Genomic DNA, 18,888 nt, shown 5'->3' with positions numbered 1-18,888 from the left:
TAAGCATTTTATGCCACTTGCAGCACACTTAGATTATAATATAAGTGCCGAAGATTAGAAGTACTACAAGAGAGAAACAAACACACTAAGAATGAGAGACAAGAATGATAGATGTGGTAATAGGAAAGAAAGAGCAAACAACATCAGAGCACCTTCCAATCACCCCCAAAGAACAAAGGTAGCACTAAAACGAGCAGCAAAGGAAACAAAAGTGCCAACCACCAACCACCCACAATTCAAGGAGGGATTCCTATTCCAGATTGTACAGGAATAAGGCTGTAAACAATTTTTTTAATGACAAAGACACTGTACCAGAAAACGCAGGCTTTTGACCTCCAAAACCTCCACTTGTGGCTGGTGAAGAAAACAGGGAGCTTCCACCTGTATTGGCTTGACTGGTGTTGCTGCCAAATAGGCCACCAGAGGTGTTTGGTGTTCCTCCAAAGGCTGCTGAGTTTTAAAAAAAAATAAAAGTGGGCAGTTTAAAGGTGAATCCACATCATTAGAAATGAAAGGTTACCAACATCAGAGAAATGGTGAAACACCAAACAAACAAAAAGAGCCCCCCCCCCCCCCCCCCCATCAGTACAATTCTGCTTGACAGAAATAAAACTGCATCAGACAATTCAAATCTTAATGATGAGACCCCGATGCAGTCTATTACAGGTCATGTAAGAAGGTAAGCTATCTAGATGCAGCAGAAATTTCCACTTTATTTTCTAAAAACATTCAAGTCATGGATGCGAACAACACGGGTACAAACAAAACATGAAAATTCCAGTAATTATGAGGGGGGGGGGGGGGGGAAAAAGCACATTAAATTTAATGGCATGGCAGAAAATAATAACTAAAAGCTTACAAAAGCCTCCACCGCTCTGCGGTTGCCCAAAGCCTGTGTTGGTCTGGCCTCCAAAAAGCCCCCCACCAGTAGCTCCTGTCGACCCGCTGGCCCCACCCCCGCCAAACAAGCCAGAGCCGGCAGGGGCCGTAGAGCCAAAGGTACTGCCGCTTCCAAATCCTCCAGCAGCTGTGCAAAAACAAAACGGGTGAAACAAAAAGTAGGGACTGCGGTACTAAAGAAAAAACAACAACCCAGGTGCAATCATGTTTGAACGTTCATAAAGAGAATACAATTTTTTAAAATCTAAGCTTACCACTGTCTACCGTGTCAACAGATACACTGTGACACTACTGAACAGACCCCAGTACAATAAACCTTACATTCCCCGATGACATTGGACTCAACAAAATACCGTGAAATTTCTTTCTCATCCTCTGTTGCCTTTAAGCGTTGTCAAGGAGAGATATAGTTCTCTATGGTAGGCCAACTCTGCAGCTCTTTCAATTGGGATGTTATAGTTTCCAAGGGTTCCCTTGATTCCCTCAATACATCTCTAGCGTGGTCTTACCTCTTCCTTAATAAACAGAGTACTTAGTGTTTATAGGCTCCCGAGGTTGGCTGGCTGGCTAAGTGACATTTATAACAGGTGGCCAAACTTCATTTTTTTTCTTTTCTATGAAATGCAGGCAGGAATCCGTGCCAATAGTTGCTTCTACATTTTCATTTCTTTGCCTGTCTGGTCTCTTCTTGTAATGTTCAGGATTTTGCAGAAACATTTAATCTAATCTCACATGCAGAGATTTTTCTTTCATGGGTTTTTACTTCATGTCCAGGCCTAGCACTGGTAGCATAAGATTGATATGAATATTGAAGTGATCAGCTAGCTATCCCTTTGTGTCCATGGAGATGTTTGGGTGAGATTAAAAAAAGGGGTGTGAACTGACAGGTGAGTGTGACCAAATCCTAAAGCAGTAAGAAAGCTGGGGCCAAAAAAATTAGCTCGCAGCTCAAACTCAGTGATGCTTTGTTTAGGTATTTTTCTCCCGGAGAAAGAAAATCCAACACAAACATTGCTCTTTCTTTAGCAAAAATGACGATCACGCATGGATGATTAACAGCTAAGCGAAAGTGTCAAATCAATGTAATACATTTGATCATTTCACATCAAGGTTGAAAACAAAGGTGAAGAAAAGGTGTGGTGTTAATATCCACCAGCCTCATCCAGATATTAAAATATATAAAAACTAGAATGCTCACACTTTGTTCATTTCTGGTAAAAATAGAAGAATCACACCATACTTCTTTCTCTCCCTTTTAGCGTGAGAGTGATTCTTCACTGTGTGAAAGATTTTATGTCATTTTTTCTTTCAGATGACTCGCCAAGGTTTGGAAAGACTCACTGTATGCAAGAGAATCAATTAAGACAGACAAGACCAACAATGTGTCAGTGTGGTAGATCCAAAAAATGTATTCAGTGTTCAAGAAAACTCTCTTCTCTTTTGAAACTAGAAAAGGAAAAAAAACTGTTCAAAATGAAGCTTCACTAGAAGGAGGGGATATATATCATATACGTGGAAACGTCAATTTGAAAAATATACATGACTAAATATATTCTTTGCTTTCATTGATTCACCAAAATTAGAAACACCACCTAGGGAATGCTTAAAATGTGAGGTTCAGCGTATAACTATGGTGGCTGCACTTGAGCGACTTTGTCAACAATTCTTAAGAAACCTCACCCAATAAGGTGTTATAGTATAGTTGTTACAAAAGAAGCAATCTCCATTCTGAGCATCGGCATCGCCTTCTCCCCTTAATTGAAATACAAACAAAATTGCACACATTTGCATTCAGTAGTAGATTTTCTGGCTCAGTAAAGAAAATTTTTTCCTTTTTTCTCCGAGATGAAATTATAATTGATTTGAAATCAAATGAAGTGAAAAGAATCTTCTCTTTACCACATAACAATTGCAATTGACAGAAATAAACAAGAAATTAGGAGCTTTAGAGTTTTATGGTTCTGTTGCAGAAGGGTTACAAAAAAAAGGAAAAGCTACAATCATAAAGTCTGCTTGTGCAGAGAGACAGAAAGACAAATGATACTCACATGAGCCAAAGTTTCCAAAGGAGGCTGTGTGCACGAGAAAAACAGAACAAGACAAGAAAAAGTAACTACCAAATAGAAACAAAATTAAAGCAAGCAATAAAAAGTGCAAAAAGAATATAAAAGTATAAACAAGTATTTGATTTACATATATACATGACAAAACCTTCCCCAAAGCAAGAAAAAAAAAAAAGTACTTCCAACAAGAACTAATTACTAAAATAAAACATGTTTAAGTAAAATTCAAACATTCAATTTGAAACTACACATTAGACGTGTGTAATTACTCATAAGATATATATGGGATAAATGAAACCAAAAACACAGGTCCCATGGAAGAAAATAACCATAAATAACATTAAAATTAAAACATTATACCAGCTTTTCACACTTACACATTGAGGTTCCGAAACTACTAAATGCTGCAGACTTGTTGGCACCAAACATTTTCAGGTTTATCAAGCTCTCTCATCAGGCATGTGCTGAAACAAAGAACATCAATCATAAACTGTTAACACACTGCAATGTTCATCACTAGTTCAGAATTCTTTTTAAAAAACAGAATGACCTGCATTCATTAGATAAATAGTCATCATCATCAATGCCTTTCACCCCTGGCAGGGTATAGGCCACATACAAGCTCCTCCCATTTATCTCTGTCCTGAGCCATCCTTCCAAGTGAGCTTCATTTCTCTCATATCCCTTTCCACGCATCTCCTCCATGTTTCCCGTGGCCTACCCCTGCCTCGTGCTCCCTGTGGGTACCACTGCAGTGACTGTCTTGTGAATTATAAATAGTAGCAGAACAAAAAATGACCTGTGTATCTTATGTGAAACAACTATAAAAGAATTACACATAGTAAAAAAAAAAATACTCAGGTTCTGGCACAGGCTCATGTCAATAATATACCTTTATAAAAACTTTCTGCACTTATTTTCACATAAATAACAATGCTAGAAAGTTTCACCCTGAGAAGAGCAGCAAGGCAAGGGAAACTGAGCAGTTACCTTACTTTTTGCAAGAAAAACCCCCCAAGTCTTTTCGACCCCAAAATGCCACTTTGGACATGCATAAAGATTGTCGTGTTACAAGTTACATTCTTAATTTTAGTTGGGGTTTTTTTTGTTGTGATTATGAGACTGACGCGCTACCTCCCGCGCTACCGAGGCCTAGTTTTAAAAAAGCAATTATTAAATCACAGAAAACCAATGAGATACCATACAGGTTTGACAATTGCTTCAAAATCAGTTTTGAGTCACAGACAGTTCAGAATGATAGAACTAATAATGACGCGGTGGCAATTGACAAAAATTTACGGTAGTGTCAATTGCCACCGAGAGAAGCGGTGGCAATTGACAATAATTGACAGCAGCCTCAATTGCCACCGAGTGAAGCGGTGTCAAGTCTGACAACAACACTATCTTTAGCTTTCTATTCAAACTGTGTGTCTAATGGGTCAATTTGTTCTCTACTAATTTCATTGGACGAGCATCTAGTCTCTAGAGAGCCTACAGTACCAACTTGTGTTTTCAATGAGACATAGGCCTAGATCTAGGCTAGCCTTAGCCTACACTTCGGTGTAGAACCAACACAGGCAATTCTTGAAGTAGAAGGTCACAAACGCACACAAACTCAAGCAGAAATTCATTTTATATCGGGGACCAGTCATAAATCCAGGGGATGGGGGTCAGAAAAAGACACACACACACTCGAACACAATAAGCTAGATCTACTCACCAACGCAAAAGAGCTCAAATTTACTCGGATGCAATTGACAAAGCCATAAATTATAATCGCGCCCGACTCGTCGACTTAAAAACAAAAGTGTTCGTTTTCATCCACAATAGGCACCCCGCCGTACAGTGGAACTCGGATTCAACAAGGTCGCCAGGCCTGACCTAAAATTTAGTTGAATCCGAGTGTTCATTATAGCAAACACGAGGTTTTGTGTAGAGGCACTGAGCAAGTAATTTATAAATTCAAGTCACAAGTAGTGCCTGAAATGCCTGCATATTATTATTATGAGCTGTATAAAAAAAGATGGATTCGTCCAAATGTGCACGCCTGTGTCATTTCGATTGTCTGAGTTGCTGGGTAGAGACTAGCATTATACGGCAACTTTTAATTCCACAGACCACGAGCACAATTCATTACATAGATCTACATCAAGACCAGTTTATCATTGTAATAATGATCAGTTGCCGAGGGTAAAAAAAAGACTGATGCGTTGGTATAGAATCTGCGACGTTCAACGGTCAGTCACACGTGTGCAGACCGCCCATCCAACCCCGACTCACGTGCGTGCCAACAACGCAAGAAAAAAGACCACTGATTGGTCGTATGCAATCGGCTAAGTGAATAATGGGTCACGATGCAGGTGCAATGGAAGGTTTCTGGGAACGGAGTGTCTACGTACACGGTAACCGGGCACCTAGCCTCAGTGTCTACCAGTGTAGCCATCCCCACCCCTCCCTCGACAGCACCTTTAAAAAAAATATCAATAATACAATTCCCCCCATTCCGGAGCCCTATACTTCGCAGCGCACAGACTTTGAATGAACTTTGGTGACCCCAACCGGTACTCACAATGTGAAGCATATGCACAGATTCACTGACAGGCAGGTCACGATGGCGAGTTGGACAAGACGCTTGTATGACTTTCTTTTTTTCAGCAAATGGCAGCACAGGATAAAATATATTGATTTATTTTCATTCTGGTTACCGTGTACGTAGATACTGAGGCTAGGAGCCCGGTTACCGTGTACGTAGATACTGAGACTTGGTGCCCAGTTACACTACAGTGTACGTAGACTACCGTAGACACTCCGTTCCGGGAATAGAAAGTTTGCTCCGTGAGAAAAATGAGAGCGAAGCCACATGCGGGCTGTTCACCCCGGAAGCGACCTTGTTGAATCCGAGCTCGCTGTGATTTAAGTGCTCGTTGAATCCGGGTTATTTTTTATTGATTTTAAAGAAAAAAAAACCAAACAGGGAATAGATTCTAGAGATATCTAGTCTAGATTTCTTTTTCTAGATCTATCTCATCTCGTTGAATCCGAGTTCCACTGTATTAGTTCCACTGTATTAGTAGATTTAAGGTATTATTGTATTAGATCATGTGAACTGTCAACACCTTAGCCTTGGCCGGAACCGCCTCTCTCATATTCACATTGAGGCTAATAAAATAGGAAGTGATTATTCACACCGGGTGCGCCCATAAGATTTTATTTTATTCACACCGGGTGTGTGCATAAGAAAATTATTCACACCCGGTGTGCGAATAAGAAATGATTATATTCGCACAGGGTCGAGCCTACGTTGATTTTGGACCTCGTTTGTCACACCCCGGTATCCCACCTTTTGGCAAAGGCTTTAAATGTTAAAACAACTGGACACTAGATCTATATCTAGTATAACTTGTTTCACTCATCTCTCTCTCTCTCAAGGTGCAAGGAAAACAAAAAACGAAAAAAAAAAGAGATTCGAGTCATTATCATTGACACAATACACAACTTGAATTCCAATTTGTTATTTGAGAAGTTGTTGTTTTTTTGTATCGCATTGCACAATTAGAATTAGATCTAACCTATCCCTACCAAAGATAGATATGTAAGATTGTTTACTCAGCCCGAAAAGTGTTCGCAGAAGTTAGCGCATTGCTTCAGATGTCGCTGGAGTCTTTGTTTTGAAGCTCTCTAGAAGAAGAATAGGATTTATAAACACAGTCTGTTAATTTCACTTTTGGAAGAGGGGCTATTCTCACCCGGGGTGAGAACAGAAATACGATCGACCTCTCACCCCGGGTGAGACTTGCCACCGTAGGCTATTCTCACCCGGTGTGAAACAAGACCTGTTTTTCCTAATTTCGGAATACTTTCTATCGATGTGGATGATCAAATGGATAAAGGCAAAGAAAAGATTACGTTGTAGCACAAAAGTAAGCTAATTTTATTGACTACAAAGATGCTACATGGCTATTTCACTTTTCGAATCGAGCCGAACTACCGGGGTGAGAATAGAGATGGCCTTCACTTTTATTGTTTTTCACACAAGCAGGGTCTATTTGCAAAGTCCGCACTATTATTTGAGGACACTTTTTTATTTGGCTAGATCTATCTATTCAAAAAGAGGAGTGAACTATCTTGTTATCCATGATCTTTGTCCCTACACGAATGAGGGGGGGGGGGGGGGGATGAGGAAATGCTAGCCTAGATAATTTCCATCCTTCTTTTGAAACGCCCCTGCCAATAATATTTTGTAGATCTAATCTAGATCTAGATTCACACACCCTGTGACCTGTGCACATATAATTTCATAGTATTCTTCACGGCCGTCGTTATTCGGACTCGAGTCCGAATAAAAAAAAATGTTATTCGGACTCGGGTCTGGAAAAAAGAAAGTGTCTTCGTTCTATAGATCTAACGTTCAGTGCTTCCAATTTTCCGCCATTTTTTAGTTTCCCCCACACCTTATCTGCCGATCCAATGCCCGCCGCCTCATTGATACGCCTCCCCCCCCCCCCCCCCCCCCACGTTTCCCACTTTCTTTGTTGTAGAAAAAGGTAAAATTGAAGATTAGCAGACCACCTGGCATATTATGAGCTGTGTAAAAAAAAAAAAAGACCGATTCATTCAAATACACAAGCCTGTGTCATATCGATTGTTTACCACAAGAAAAAGTAGTGTTGCTGTGTAGAGTAGAGCTGAGCATACGGCAACTTTTGATTCCATAGACCAGCGCACAATTCATTACGTAGATAGATCTACGTCAAGACTAGCTTATTATTGTAATGATCAGTTGCCGGGGGGGGGGAAAAGACCGACGCTTTTATGCGACGTTAAAGCTGATAGTGCCCCCCCCCCCACCATCCTCCCCGACACGCACACAGCCACACGTGTGTGTGCAGGCCGCCCATCCGACCCCGACACATGCTAACGAGCCATCTTTAACTTTAATTGCTTCTGATGACCTCTTGATAAATAAACATTTATTAGAAGCGCTATAACTTTTCAGGCCGGCCTCAAATTCATCATAAGATTAAAACTCGGCTCCTGCACAAAACGCCTTTTTGCCCGAAGTGATCCCGGTCTCTACCCAGCCTGAGGCGAGTCACGAGTGAGGCAGGACAGGAAGCCGGATTCACGAGTTACAGGAAGTCGGAAGTGATGTCATGCTGGACAAGAATCAGAGTCCGAATAACATTTTTTCATATTCGGACTCGAGTCCGAATAATCACTTCGAAACTTTCGATTCTTCACACACACCCTGTGCGAATAACATCTCAAAGTATTCACACACCCTGTGCGAATAAAATTTCACAGTATTCACACACCCTGTGCGAATAAAATTTCATAGTATTCACACACCCTGTGCGAATAACTAAGCCAATAAAATAAGACTCAATTGTACATGACCATCCCATGGTGTATTTTCATCATGACGTATGAGAGTAAAAAATCAATGTGAAATGATTGAAATGAAAGGGTTCTAAAATTGAGAGGCCTAGAATGTACCATGCTAACTGCTTTACATTACAAGTCAAAGACATGGGCAAGGTGCAAGCTGAACTTGGAAAAAAAAACCTCATGATATGATTTGATTCAATTCAATCGACAATTTGTAGAATTTGAACTTCTTCGTCTTCAGACTGTCAGACTGAGAACATCCTCCGATTGCAAAGGCTTGTAGATCTACGTTCCAAATCCACTAACAAACTAGAATCTAGAGCTCTTGACACGATATTCACCCAACATACCTTGAAAGAACTGCCTTTACGTCCTCGGTGATTGAACTTATAAAAAAACAATATAGATCTAAACTTAGCTGCCTGTAACCAGTCAGAAGTAGATTTAGGTCCAGGCGGCCGCGCTCGCCATTGAAAATTGAAAAGGGAGAGAACTAGGCCTATTCGATATAAATATGGCGGCTGTCTAAGATTTCAAGCATGGAATCATTTGTAAATAACGTATTATCCCTTTGAAAATCTTTAACTTAGAAGTGTTAAAGTATGTGATTATCTACAATCAGTCAATATTATAAAATTGTTTTTTAAAATACAGATTCCGTGATTCTGAGAAATAATTACAAAGAATCTAAATTTAGTCATTTTGGTCTATGCCAGTTTTTACCAACCCGATCCAGGTTTTAAAATTTACAATTTTCCAAATCCAACCCGAATAACCTTTGACCCATTTCACCTTTCTATTTTCAATGCATGTGATCATCGCAAAAATAACTCTACTACGCCCCTTCCGGATTGAATGTTGTTGAAGAACAATATCTAGAAAATCTACTATCACTTCTCTGCTAGCCGTTCGAACTTCGAAGAAATTTTTCTGAAGGATCACTTTGCTCTTGGTTTGGATCTAGATCTAAGGCCAACAGTATGGAGGTAAATTGGTTTGCAGTAGGACGTTCAAAAAGACATCAGCAACGAGCGACCACTTTTAACTTTTTAATAAGGCCTTTCTTTAATAAAGCTGACTTTTGTATGGGTGCGTGTAATAAATTGAAACTGGAAACCTTTCCCAGGAAAAGGAAAAGTAAGAGTCGATGATGTTTCCAGGGAGGCTAGCCCCCCTGAAACTCCACCACTGTTGTTATAGCTAATGGCTAATGCGCATTAGTTCACATGTAAACACAGGGGGTCCACCAAATATCAATCCAGCCCTAAACCTAAACTGTGTGTGTAGTGTCTAGCACTCTAGCTAGATCTAGTTTGTAGCTACGTTCATGGCGCTGTGAATGCAGTCTGCGCTACGTTCACGCCGTCGTGACCGTTGTTGGCAGGCTACGTTCACGGCGCCTTGACCGTAGTTGGCAGGCTACGTTCATGGCGCCCTGAATGCAGTATGCAGGCGCTGTTGAGGCTATGTTCACAGCACTGAAGCTTCGTTTAGACGGAGCGTCCACTGCCGGTTTTAGTACAAGCCGGTGATGACGACTGTGACACATATTTTATATTTTAGCCTGCTTCAAGCATTCCTTCCTATGAGTTGAAGGAAAACGAAGCAGTGATCCTTAACCGCTCGACCATTCATCGTTTTCCCTTACACTGAGCTCTGGCTCAGAGCTCGCCAGTGTAAGGAAAAACGAGAAACTCTCAATTAAGCAACAACGCATTAGGATTGCCTAAAGTCTATATAAACAAAAATGTATACACCTACCAAGATGTTAATTGACCTAGATCTATCTCACATCCACGCAAGACAGTAGACTTGGGCTCACATGGGCCGACAAACGTTCCAGCACTCTCAAGTTGAAAGCGTGCAATTTTGTCTGGGGGCAGTGTGTGTGTGTGTGTGTGAGAGAGAGAGAGAGAGAGAGAGAGAGAGAGAGAAGGTTGGGGGGGGGGGGGGATGGGAGAGAGAGAAAGAGAGAAGGGGAGAGAGAAAAAGGGAGGGAGAGACACAGAGATAGAGTAAAATAGAGAGAGAGGGGGGGTTGGAGAAAGAGAAAGGGGAGAGACAGACAGAAAAAGAGAGATAGAGGGTGTTTGTTATTATTATAATAAGAATAATTGATTCCCATCATTTTCTCTCTGCGTTGGTTCCCAGGCTGTGGCGGTGGGTGGACCCAAATTTGGGTGGGGCATAGGTTGTTTCCACTTCTTTGCCACCAAATAGCAAGCAATAAGAACAAAACAGTGGTGATTTTTCTATACTCTCTGCAAGTCGCGGCATTTTTCATTTTTAGAATCATTCAAACGAGGTGAATCACGTTTGTCTTCCATCTCTTTGTTTAAATTCTTCTGGATGGTGGGGACGAAGCCGTTTCTCCTCCAAATTTCTCTAATTAATTTTCATCAAATGAAAAATTGCCCCAAAAGTGGTTTGATGTTTAATAACTGTTAAATCTCAGCGGCGCACACACCAACATGATCTCAAAGCACTCCATATACCGTCTATGAGCTGGATTAGGATGCGTAGTCGTGGAAAGTACAACATAACCAAGGTCCAATAAACTCACTGTTTCTCTGGGGGAGGAAAGTGTGTCGTAAACTTTCACTCTGACATTGTCAGGGCTAGGAGAGCGTGAGCCCCTCTGTGCAGTGTTATTTTTAACAGTTTTCTGCCTTTTTACATGAGGGATTTTATTATGGAGGGGCAGTGGGGATGGGCTCGTCTTTTGCTGAGCCCTAGAGACATTTTCTTTGCTGTTAGGTTACTATAGTTGTAAGCGGTGACAACAGTGATTGGGTAAACGAGCTAGCCACCAAGTTGATTACTCTGTGTTCGTTGCGTGCGATCATAACAGTTTCAACTGCTTATTTCGTTATTTTCATTTGTTTTGGGATAGAGCTGGGGGGTGGGGAGGGGGGCTCAAGCCCATGAGCCCTTCTCTACCCACCGCCACTGTTCCCTGGCTGACCCGGTTCAATACAGTCATTCTTATACACATTTTATGACCAGTCCCATCTACCGAATCCCACCTTCTGTGTCCCATCTCTCACCTCGTGTTTCCCATTATAGGCCTACCGTATCCAATTTTCCATATTATAATCCCATACCCCGACTTTAATTCGGTAAGGGCGCTTCGTTTTCCTTCATCTCATGGGATGGAACGCTTGAACCTGGCCAAAATATTAAATATACGTCACTGTCATCACTGACTAAAACCAGCTGACTTAAACCGGCAGTGGACGCTCCCCTTAACGTCTTCACTGCCATGTGCCCGCTGATTCGGCGGGCCTATGATGAAGTCATTTTTAGTGTAATTTTCCTCTTTTTAAAGGGTCAAAACTGTGTCACGGCTAATCCTCAGTAGTCTCCCGTGAATCTGAGCGTCATTTTCATTGTTTTGAAGAAGTGAAGTGTTGACGTTCTGAGTTGTGTACGTTTTTTTTTTGTTGCTTTTCGCAATGGCATCCAACAAACCAGTCTATCGACCTTCCTTTTTAGCTGCAAAAGTTCTGGACGAAATTATGAATGACTGTAACAGTGATGATAATGATTTCAATTGAGTTTCTGAGTTAGGGGCTCTATGTGACGCTTGTAGTAATTGAAGCAATTTTCCCCGGCACAGCTATGTAGCTCATAGCTGGCAGTGAAGGGGTTAAACGAAGCTTTAGTGCTGTGAACGTAGCCTCAACAGCGCCTGCAAACTGCATTCAGGGCGCCGTGAATGTAGCCACTGCATTTTAAAAATTATTAATATTATTGTTCCTCGTGAATTTAGCTACAGCTAACAATAATTTCGGCCTTCCATATGGAGCGCCACCCACCACCCCTACAAACACAATTTATAAGAAGAGACCTAACCCTAACCCAAACCCAACCCCAAGCCTAAACCGTAACCCTAAACCTACCCCAAACCCTACCCCTATTTCTACCACGGTAGGCTACTACTTAAGAATGTGGGTTCCATCTGTTGAATATCAGTCATCTTGTCACACCCCAAATCGACAATGTTGAATGGAGACAGTCATTTTGTAGCGAGCACACTTTTGCGAACATCAAACGTACATTGTCATGGCAATCGCAAATCACGATTTTTGGGTGAGGGTTGGGGGGAAGTGTATGGAAGGTCGGGAAGGGAGACAAGCGGATAATTACAGAACATATAGAGTACACCATTGGCCGATATTTATAGTAACAGCGGTCTTGTTTGACCTCGCAAGGGGGATGCCCACCGAAGCGTCACCTGATCATGATTATAAAAATAGTGATGATTTTGCGAAGCTTCTTCTTCTCTATTTAAGTAGTGTACAGCTTCAGAATCAATCTGGGCAGAAGAAGAGTGCTGCACAATCACAGAGAACAGAACCGAAAAGTTCTGCAAGTTGCAAAGAAAATCTAAGATTTAATCCGAGTCTGCAGGCTGCCGTCGTGCGGTCGTGTTGCCACCATGACTGACAGCAAAATGGGAATCCCTCAATGACACCAAACAAGATGTCTGTCACTACTATAAATATATCGGCCAATGGCATTCTCCTGACCTTCTCTAATTATCCGTTTGTGGGGGGGGGGGGGTGCGAGTTGTCATGCCTACCTGATCAGCTACACCGTTCATTAATAATATAGGCCTATTGACAATATTGAAATCTATCAAGTCAGATCAACAAAGTTTTTAAGTAGTATTGATGAAAGGTGTGATTGGCAAGATCCTAACTTTTTGTTAACAATTAAAAATAAAATAGCAAAAATATAAATGTACGGTAACTGAAATTTGTTAAAAGCTAGACCCTTACTTTCAAATAAAGCCTTACTAACTTTTTACCAAACATTGTTTTTGCCTTATTTTAAAAACTATTGTTCAGCTATGGAGCAGTTTAGATGAAGATTTAATCTACATTAATAATTTAATATAACTTAAAAAAAGCTTTAGGCTGATCCTCCAAATCTCTACTAGCATAACAATTTTGGAGAGATATAAAAGCGAAGTCATTTCATCACACTTAATTGGGGGGTGACGAGATGACCGTGTGACGAAATGACTGGTTACCCGTCTGTAAGGGGTTGGCATCATCCACACAGAGTAGGCCTACTGGATATCGATACTAACTTCAAAATTATTTCGGAATCGAAGTTTATCCCTACGAGAGCGAGAGATGCTCTGTTATTTTTCAATAGCCTACAAAATGAGCAGTCAAATTTCACTTGTTCTGAACAAGGAGGTTTTCAGGGGGGGGCCACCCCCTGAATTTGACCCTAACTTGATGTTTTTCAATTAGGTTTGATATCTCTCTATCAAAGATCGTACCTCTACGTGTACGATTTTTGTCTCCATGTCGGCACACGCATCAAAAAGTAATCGTCGGTGGAGTCAAGAGCCAAAAGCCACTCTCCATAGTTATAATGTTAAACGGGACTCACATCCTTAAGTAGTACTCCCTACCCCTAACCCCTCCACCCCTCTGTTCTACTCTTTCTCGTAGTGGTCGCTCGTTATGGAAATCCTCCCAACATAGATATCGAGCTCTTCTACTTCCTATGAAAATGTAGGCCTCTGTCTCCCATGTTTTGTATGTCCAACTTCCCCCATCTCTTATGGTTACAGTCAGTGGAGGTGGGTGGACCAAAATTTGGGTGGGGCTTTGGTTGCTTCCACTTCTTTACTACCAAGTAGCAAGCAATCCTACTAAACAGTACCGATTTTTCTTTAGTCACTACGTAAGCCACAGCATTTTGAGAACCGTTCAAACTAGAGAACAGTCACCTTTTGTCTTCCATTCACTTGTTAATTTTTATAATTTTCCAGCACTTCAAGTATATTCCGTCTATGAGCTGGATTAGGCTGTGTGGTCGCGGAAAGTAGAACGCACCTTACTTAAAGGTCCAATGAGTGCGTAGGTATCTGTGTCACTAGGAGAAAGTGTGTCGTAGACTTTCACCCCATTGTCAGGGCCAGGAGAGCGTGAGCCCTCAGTACAGTGTTCTTTTTTCCAGTCCTCTACCTTTTTACTAGAAGATTTTCCTTACCGAGGAGCCATTGGAATGGGCTCATCCTGTGCTGAGCCCTTAAAGACATTTGATTAACAGTTAGGTTACTATAGTTGTGAGTGACAACAATGGTTGGATAAAAGCGAGCAAGCTGCCAAGTTGATCACTCTGTGTTCATTGCGTACAATCATAACATTTTTTAAGTGTTCATTATTTAAGAAACCATTTACTTTGGGATAGGGGGGGGGGGGCCTCAAGCCCTAATTGAGCCTTTCACTACCCACCGCCTTTGGTTACAATGTTTAATGCTTGCATGCCTGAGGCTCATCACCTGAATATTAACTCTATTAACCTCTAGTAGACAATGGGAGCGTCCAATGGAACTCGGCCAGTCCCCGATGGATGGTCCCAGTACAATGTCCGATCAGATCCCAGGGCGCATGAAGCATTATCAGTTACTGTGAATGCAATCTCTTACAAATCTGAATAGAGTTATTTTGACTCGAAAACGACTTCCTTTTTCAGTTTGACTCAGTTTTAGCTATTTCATGAATATTTTTGCGTGTGTATTACCCGCTACATGTTTCACAAAATCTGGGAAACATTGTCAAAGTGTGAAAAATAATTGCATGGTTAAAGAGTTTAAGATGATTGATGTAAGAGTTATCATGTTAAGATTGGACGTGCAGAAAAACTAGCAATTACCTGAGAAGAATATCTAAAACTGGCATGGGCAAACTAAGACCTGCTGGATCTTCGAGTCGACCCTGTAAATTTAGGGATTAATAATGAATGCAGCCCATAGTCAGTTGATAATTAATTTTAGAAAATAAAATTGTCTGTCTTCAAAATTAAAGTAAATAGTTTCCAGGCCTGTTGGTAGCGAGGTCTAATATAATGTGTATGAATTCATTTGATTTTATTATTTTAAAAAGAATGTATTTATTCATTTAAAATTTATTCATTCATTCACTTTCACATCACTTTTTGCAGTGTTTGCTTGAAAAAAAAAAGGGTAAATCTCCCCCTCCGCCAAAAAAAAAAGTCGTACTGGGTATCAATGAAGTACAGTTTATTTTTAATAGTGTTTTATTTTCTTAAATCCTTTCCTTTTCTTCATTTTCTGTACTCCCCCCCCCCCCATCTCTCTCTCTCTCTTTCTTTCTCTCCCCCCCCTCTCTCTCTCTCTCTCTCTCTCTCTCTCTCTCTCTCTCTCTCTCTCTCTCTCTCTCTCTCTCACACTCTTTTTTCTTTCTTGCTCACACACATGTAGGCATACACATAGTCTCTCTCTCTCTCTCTCTCTCTCTCTCTCTCTCTCTCTCTCTCTCTCTCTCTCTCTCTCTCTCTCTCTCTCTCTCTCTCTCTCTCTCTCTTTCCTTAGATTACTTTCTAAGTACATGTTCTTTATTCAGACACCCTCTCCCAACATAACATTCAATGATTTACAAAGTGTCAGGCGAAGCTACTGCAACAAACAAAACAAAGTAACATTTTCGCTCTTGGAGACAAAGCAAAAACACACCCCAAATCCCACTGCTAACCCAAACAAAAAATGAAACGAAAAACTAACAATAAAAAAGAGCGGCTACAATTCCAACAACAGCACCAGGAACAACAATATCAATGAAACAACCATAAATAAAAAATCACAACCATAAGGAGAGAGTAAGAGAGAGAGAGACTGAAAAAGAGACAGAGAGCGAGAGAGATGAAGAAAAAGAATTACGTATGTACTAAGCCTCAATTTTTTATTGTTCATTTTTATCTGTAGTATTGGTTGCATGAGTTCAAGAAATATTATGTTGACGTTCAAATTCTAGATATTCAAAAGAGCAAGAAAAGATAAATGGTATTATAATTGTTAAAAGAATTAAATCGATTTTTCTTCTCTCTTTTAAAACATTGCATTCTAGGCCTAGCACATTTTAACAGCTTACCAACAATATAATAACTCAGTGTGTCTGACGTCTGTTGTCAGTTTTAGTCTCACTTTTGAGAGTTGGGTATTTCAACAAATTGACCCCATTCTCTCCTGCTTTCTGCCAGTGAGATATTTGAAATATCTCTTAAATTAATCTGGCCCGCGATTTGGACGCGCTTGCCTGTGCCTAATCTAGACAATGTTTCCTTTGTGACCATTGTCAGCTCATATGGGTGATTGGTGTGGTGGGTGCGCTGATGTGGTTTGCACCTTCTTTCCTGTCAAACATCAATCGTCCGTATTTTTCCTTCTTTTTTGTGCTTGTAACACCTCTTCTAATCTTAGGCACTCATGTGATCGCATTATTGTAAGTGCTGTTAAATGCTTACTGAAACAATTGTTTGCTCATTGTATATTTTATCGTAGGATGATGATACAACTGGGCCTGCTGGACAAGTGAACAACTTTGACAACCAAGAAGCGAACATGCCTCCCCTTCCTCTATACAAAGCGACTGTTACCGAAGCAATAAAGCGCGGAGAGAACATTATGTTCACCATAAATGCCTCGAAGGCGGCTGAGGAATCAGGATGTGTGGTTTTGCGGCAGCATGAAGATATTGAGTGGCTTCATCATAATTTGGTGACCGGAAATGCTACAGAGGGCGTAATCGTAAGTTTATTTCTTTGATCTTGTTGTGTGCAGTCGCAAAGTGGCCCAAGAAGGTTCTACTTTTTTACTATCTCTCAGTTGTTTCTTCTTATCTGTCATGCCATATCTAATCTCTAAATGATAATTACTATAAATATACTTCTCGTTCTCTCTCTCTCTTGCCCTTTTTAACTCCCAGTGGAGACAGGCCATCAACAGCATTACTCCAGCAAAGCCTGTCCTGAGCATCCTTTTCTATCTGTTTCCATGATGCCCCCGCTTTTTCAATTTCCGCTTGTACCGCTCGCCTCCATGTCATCTTTGGTCTTCCCTTCTTACATTTTCTTTGTGGGTTCCACGTTAAAGCCTGCCTGATGATGCTTGTTGGGGGTCTTCTCAGGGTGTGTCCTATCCATTTCCATTTCTTCACCTGTATGTCTTCCTTTACTAGCCTTTGGCTTGTTCTTTCCCACAGTTGAGCATTAGTGACTCGATCATACCACTTGATCCCCACTGTCCTTCGTAGGCATCCATTTACAAAGCTCTGCTGTTTCCTTGCTGCTGATGCTCTGAGCCTCCATGTCTCTGAACCATATAGTAGAACAGTCTTCACGTTTGTTTTGAAGATCCTCATCTTGGTGTTCAATCCCAGTTCCTTAGACTTCCATATATTCCTGAGAATGATGAATGCTGCTCTTGCCTTTTGGATTCTCGTTCACTCAGAAAAAATGTTGTTGTTGTAGAGTTGTATCTGTTTTTGTCATTGCTGATGTTGTTGCTTTACTGTTGTTGTTTCAGTTTTGTTATTATGCCTCGTGTTTTTGAACTGTTGATTCTTTCTAGCCCATGCTAGTGTGGCAAAGGTCCCAGTTCCTGAACTGCAAATTAGCTTTTTTTTCTTTTTTTTTCTCGTTTTTGGAGCTAAAAATTGCGAACCCCATGCCACGCCTTGATCACTAAAATATGATACTGACAGTACCATGTATAGTTTTACCCCGCTGCTTTTCAAAAGAGCTCTAGGGAAATGGCAAAAAAAATTCTTTGTGGTACCACATTCTCCCCCCCAATTAGTATGTATAGTATGTGCTGATAAAAGGTACCTAGATTAGTGCTCCTCTAGATTTTTTTAAATGTCAGATCCCTCTTTCGGTACTGAAGACTCTCACTCTCAGGTCATAATTATTTTCTAATTATCAGATAACACATTAATTTGTCGCCAAATTATGTGTATAAGATAAATTTGTTGATGTTTTGTATCATGTATTTCCTTATGGCTGACCCGTTGTTATTAAAGCATCTCTGTCTCTCTTGCATCTGACTTACAAAATAAAGTGATTTTATTCCGAGTTTGACAAAGAAACTTGTCTTGTGTGCCAGGTCCTGCTTCAACTTATTCAGCCTCTCTTATATTAAAAGATTGAGAATGGGTGGTTGGTGGGTGCTCTGGTATGATTTGCACCTTCTTCCCTATCAGACATCTATTGACCTTATCTCTCCTCCTTCTTCTTCTTTTGTTTGTATTTACAATCTGGTAACCCCTCTAATTTTCAGCACTCATGCAACCTGATTGTGTTTCAAGTGCCATTAAAATCTTACTAAAACTAAAATGAGATTTTTTTGTCCCAAAGCATTTGGACAAACTGGCTTGTGTTTACTCAAATGCCATACATATCCCATTCTGCGGGTAAAGCACCTATTTTTACTTGAAGTGATTATGAATAATAATATGTCTATTTTGTGTTTTCGTCTGCCAGATCCCACCATTGCCAGTCAAGCCCCTCTCTGATCCCAAGAGTGCTGAATCGATGTCTCGCAAGCACCTCGGAGATAACACAAAAGTGATGAGAGGGGACCAGTTTGAAGGAGACTGCAAGGCTGTGCAGAAGTAAGGATGCAGACTTCTTGTGTGTGTGTGCGTGTGTGTGTGTGTGTGGCGGGGGCAGGGGGTGTTGGTGTGCATGTGTGTGTGTGTGTGTGTTCGAGGGA

The 18,888-nt window shown here is 40.9% G+C and overlaps 2 protein-coding genes across 2 annotated transcripts in view; one reads left to right on the top strand and one right to left on the bottom strand.

Annotated features, from left to right (window-relative positions):
* The window catches only part of LOC101860697 (nuclear pore complex protein Nup98-Nup96), a 51,374-nt gene extending 42,565 nt beyond the window's left edge, over nucleotides 1-8,809 (bottom strand). The window contains exons 1-5 of the mRNA XM_013088889.2: nucleotides 8,702-8,809; nucleotides 3,341-3,427; nucleotides 2,949-2,972; nucleotides 860-1,027; nucleotides 313-450 (exon numbers count right to left, since the gene is read on the bottom strand). Coding sequence (XP_012944343.1) covers nucleotides 313-450; nucleotides 860-1,027; nucleotides 2,949-2,972; nucleotides 3,341-3,392 — 382 coding nt within the window. The 5' untranslated portion in view covers nucleotides 3,393-3,427; nucleotides 8,702-8,809. The remainder of the gene's footprint in view (nucleotides 1-312; nucleotides 451-859; nucleotides 1,028-2,948; nucleotides 2,973-3,340; nucleotides 3,428-8,701) is intronic.
* A 115-nt stretch (nucleotides 8,810-8,924) lies between these two features.
* Nucleotides 8,925-18,888, top strand: part of LOC101861470 (sorting nexin-5) — a gene marked incomplete in the record, with an annotated part of 30,376 nt that continues 20,412 nt past the window's right edge. Inside the window, 3 exon segments of the mRNA XM_013088893.2 lie at nucleotides 8,925-9,337; nucleotides 16,678-16,923; nucleotides 18,657-18,787. Of these exon segments, the coding sequence (XP_012944347.1) occupies nucleotides 9,332-9,337; nucleotides 16,678-16,923; nucleotides 18,657-18,787 (383 nt within the window).

The sequence above is a fragment of the Aplysia californica genome, unplaced genomic scaffold (genome assembly GCF_000002075.1).
Source record: "Aplysia californica isolate F4 #8 unplaced genomic scaffold, AplCal3.0 scaffold00827, whole genome shotgun sequence".
NCBI lineage: Eukaryota > Metazoa > Mollusca > Gastropoda > Aplysiida > Aplysiidae > Aplysia > Aplysia californica.
This window is presented reverse-complemented; position numbering and strand designations above follow the sequence as displayed.